Source organism: Cyprinodon variegatus, unplaced genomic scaffold, assembly GCF_000732505.1.
Source record: "Cyprinodon variegatus isolate N-32 unplaced genomic scaffold, C_variegatus-1.0 Scaffold349, whole genome shotgun sequence".
Classification (NCBI taxonomy): domain Eukaryota; kingdom Metazoa; phylum Chordata; class Actinopteri; order Cyprinodontiformes; family Cyprinodontidae; genus Cyprinodon; species Cyprinodon variegatus.
The window spans coordinates 130390-133476 of NW_015150802.1; the positions used below are offsets into that span (position 1 = coordinate 130390).

Below are 3087 nucleotides of genomic sequence, written 5' to 3' on the forward strand. Positions count from 1 at the left end.
GGACTTTTATGGACCTTTCTGTCTCGGGCGCCATATACCTCCATTATTTGAATGTCAGCAGACAGCAAGAAGCCTCCCAGATCTCCAGATGCATTTGAGATATCAAAAAAGTACTCCAGAGTTTTGTTCAGCATGGGGGTGAGTAGAAAATGAAGGCTAATCATGTTTTGGGTGTACTATTCCTTTAATATGCACACATATTGCTTCTCCTCTCTCTCCTGTTCCTGCTCGCTGACCTATTTTTCTTCCATTCATTTTCATGTGATCGCTCTTTGACAGCCTCTCGTCCAGATTAGAAACTAAAATGCCATTAAGATGAACCTGTACGTATAAAGAAACCTCTTCTATGACACATTATTCCCACAATTTCTAAAGGATACCCATCCGTACTGTACAAGTGCTTGAGTGGCAATAAGAAAAATATAATTAAAAATCATCTTAAATGTGTTACTGAAGTGATTTGAACTTTGTCCTAGTATTTATATGAAACGAAAGGCCAATGACCGTATCCTCTGGCGACAGACCTTTGGAGGAAATTCAATAAAAACTTTATAGGAAGACTTGATAATAGGCACAAAAGCCAATGAAGTAGAAAATCAGAGGATTTCTAAAAGAGGGGTCAAAAGTTCAGGGCAGCCATTTCTTATCATCTTGTAGAGAAAACAAATCCAGTTCAAATGTCATTTGATGAAATATCTACTGCAGTGGCAAAAACATTTCAGGGCAACAAACTAACTCCTCCTAACGAACTAGAAAATCTTAACGAGCATCTTAGCCTCGAATTAACCACAAATGGTCTTCAGTATGAAGCAGTCATGAGCTTGTTCAGTGAAGCTTTCATCATAGCTGCAATATCATTAGACAGATCCTGAAATCTTGTTGTTCGTTTCAGCAGCCCTTTCCCAGAATATGCAGCTTTCTTCATTTTCAAACACTTCTTCAAAACACTCTGTTTTGATAATAGCCTTAAATCTCGAAGTCACATTGCATGACGCCACTTACAAATGATCCACATTCTTACATGTTTAATTCCATCTTTCCTAAAGTTTCTTCCTGCCATCAGAAAATAAAAATAAATGAGGAAATTACTTACAGTTCTCCGAGCTTTTGGAGGACTGAGAAAGCCTGTTCGTGTATATAGCTGATCCTGTTTCGCTGCAACACCCTGAGAAAAGCCAATAAACACAAAACATGGTTTATACTGTTGTTTCTGGACCCTCTTATTTCCACTTAATGAACTGCCTTTACTGACTGCATGCTCTGGCTACAAGGTGGCATCGATTTTAAGTGAAGCCATGTTTGATTTTCAAGCTTACGTCAGAAATAAATATTTTCAAAGCAAACCTTTGCTATGGATTCAATTATGCAAATTTGCACTTACAGAACTGTCAACATGGTGCATGAGCGGAAAGAGGCATTTCCAATCTTTTCAATTAGATTTCCCTCCAAGTCCCTGCAAGGTAATGTTTTAAAATGAGCACACAGAATGAGCATGTATAGAAAGACCCCCTCCCCCCCCCAAAAAAACACACAAAAAAACCGAAAAAAACACATACACACTGACATCCAACTTACAGCCAGTTTAGCCTGGGCATTTCCCGACAAATGTCATCCAACTTTGTCAGTGAGTTGTTCAACAAAACCCTGTCAATGATACCAAAAGGAAAAACAATGTAGCACATTTTTTCTACATTTTCAAATACCTCTGCTTTTATCCACAGGAGTGGCATCTCTAAACAGTCACTTCAAATAATAAGGAAAAAAAACACCAGATGAAAATACAAGAAAGAAAAAATATACAATTTTGAAGCAGAAACTCACAGTAAAACAAGAGAGTTCAGTCCTGAAAATGTCATGGTAGATATCTGATGGATATTGTTGTTTTCAAGAATCCTGAAAAGACAAACAGGATTGCAATGTCTCATTTTTTGGATCACTGATTTGGATAAAACTACATCAGTAGAGGAATGTGTGATGTATAATACAACAGTGAAAGGAGGGATATGCAGGAAACAGGAAAAAAACTCACAGCCACTCCAGTCTGTGTAGATCCTTAAACACTCCAGGCATCAAGACTGTTATCTTGTTGTAGCTCAGATATCTGAAGAAAAAAAATACATATATCATATATATATACACACTACCGTTCAAAAGTTTGGGGTCACAATGAAATGTCCTTATTTTTTAAAGAAAAGCACTGTATTTTTCAATGAAGATAACTTTAAACTAGTCTTAACTTTAAAGAAATACACGCTATACATTGCTAATGTGGTAAATGACTATTCTGGCTGCAAATGTCTGTTTTTTGGTGCAATATCTACATAGGTGTATAGAGGTCAATTTCCAGCAACTATCACTCCAGTGTTCTAATGGTACAATGTGTTTGCTCATCGGCTCAGAAGGCAAATTGATGATTAGAAAACCCTTGTGCAATCATGTTCACACATCTGAAAACATTTCAGCTAATTACAGAAGCTACAAAACTGACCTTCGTTTGAGCAGATTGAGTTTCTGGAGCATCACATTTGTGGGGTCAATTAAACGCTCAAAATGGCCAGAATAGAGAACTTTCATCTGAACCTCGACAGTCTATTCTTGTTCTTAGAAATGAAGGCTATTCCATGCGAGAAATTGCTAAGAAATTGAAAATTTCCTACAACGGTGTGTACTAACCCCTTCAGAGGACAGCACAAACAGGCTCTAACCAGAGTAGAAAAAGAAGTGGGAGGCCGCGTTGCACAACTGAGCAAGAGGATAAGTATATTAGAGTCTCTAGTTTGAGAAACAGACACCTCACAGGTCCCCAACTGGCATCTTCATTAAATAGTACCCGCAAAACACCAGTGTCAATATCTACAGTGAAGAGGCGGCTGCGGGATTCTGGGCTTCTGGGCCAATAAAATAAAAAGATTAAGATGGGCAAAAGAACACAGACATTGGACAGAGGAAGACTGGAAAAAAAGTGTTGTGGATGGATGAATCCAAGTTTGAGGTGTTTGGATCACAAAGAAGAACGTTTGTGAGACGCAGAACAAACGAAAAGATGCTGGAAGAATGCCTGACGCCATCTGTTAAGCATGGTGGAGG

At 38.2% G+C, this 3087-nt stretch overlaps 1 protein-coding gene across 1 annotated transcript in view; it reads right to left on the bottom strand.

Annotated features, from left to right (window-relative positions):
• Positions 1 to 3087, bottom strand: part of rxfp1 (relaxin/insulin-like family peptide receptor 1) — a 141463-nt gene that overhangs the window by 17628 nt on the left and 120748 nt on the right. The window contains exons 7-11 of the mRNA XM_015385815.1: positions 2030 to 2101; positions 1822 to 1893; positions 1576 to 1644; positions 1382 to 1453; positions 1094 to 1165 (exon numbers count right to left, since the gene is read on the bottom strand). Of these exons, the coding sequence (XP_015241301.1) occupies positions 1094 to 1165; positions 1382 to 1453; positions 1576 to 1644; positions 1822 to 1893; positions 2030 to 2101 (357 nt within the window). The remainder of the gene's footprint in view (positions 1 to 1093; positions 1166 to 1381; positions 1454 to 1575; positions 1645 to 1821; positions 1894 to 2029; positions 2102 to 3087) is intronic.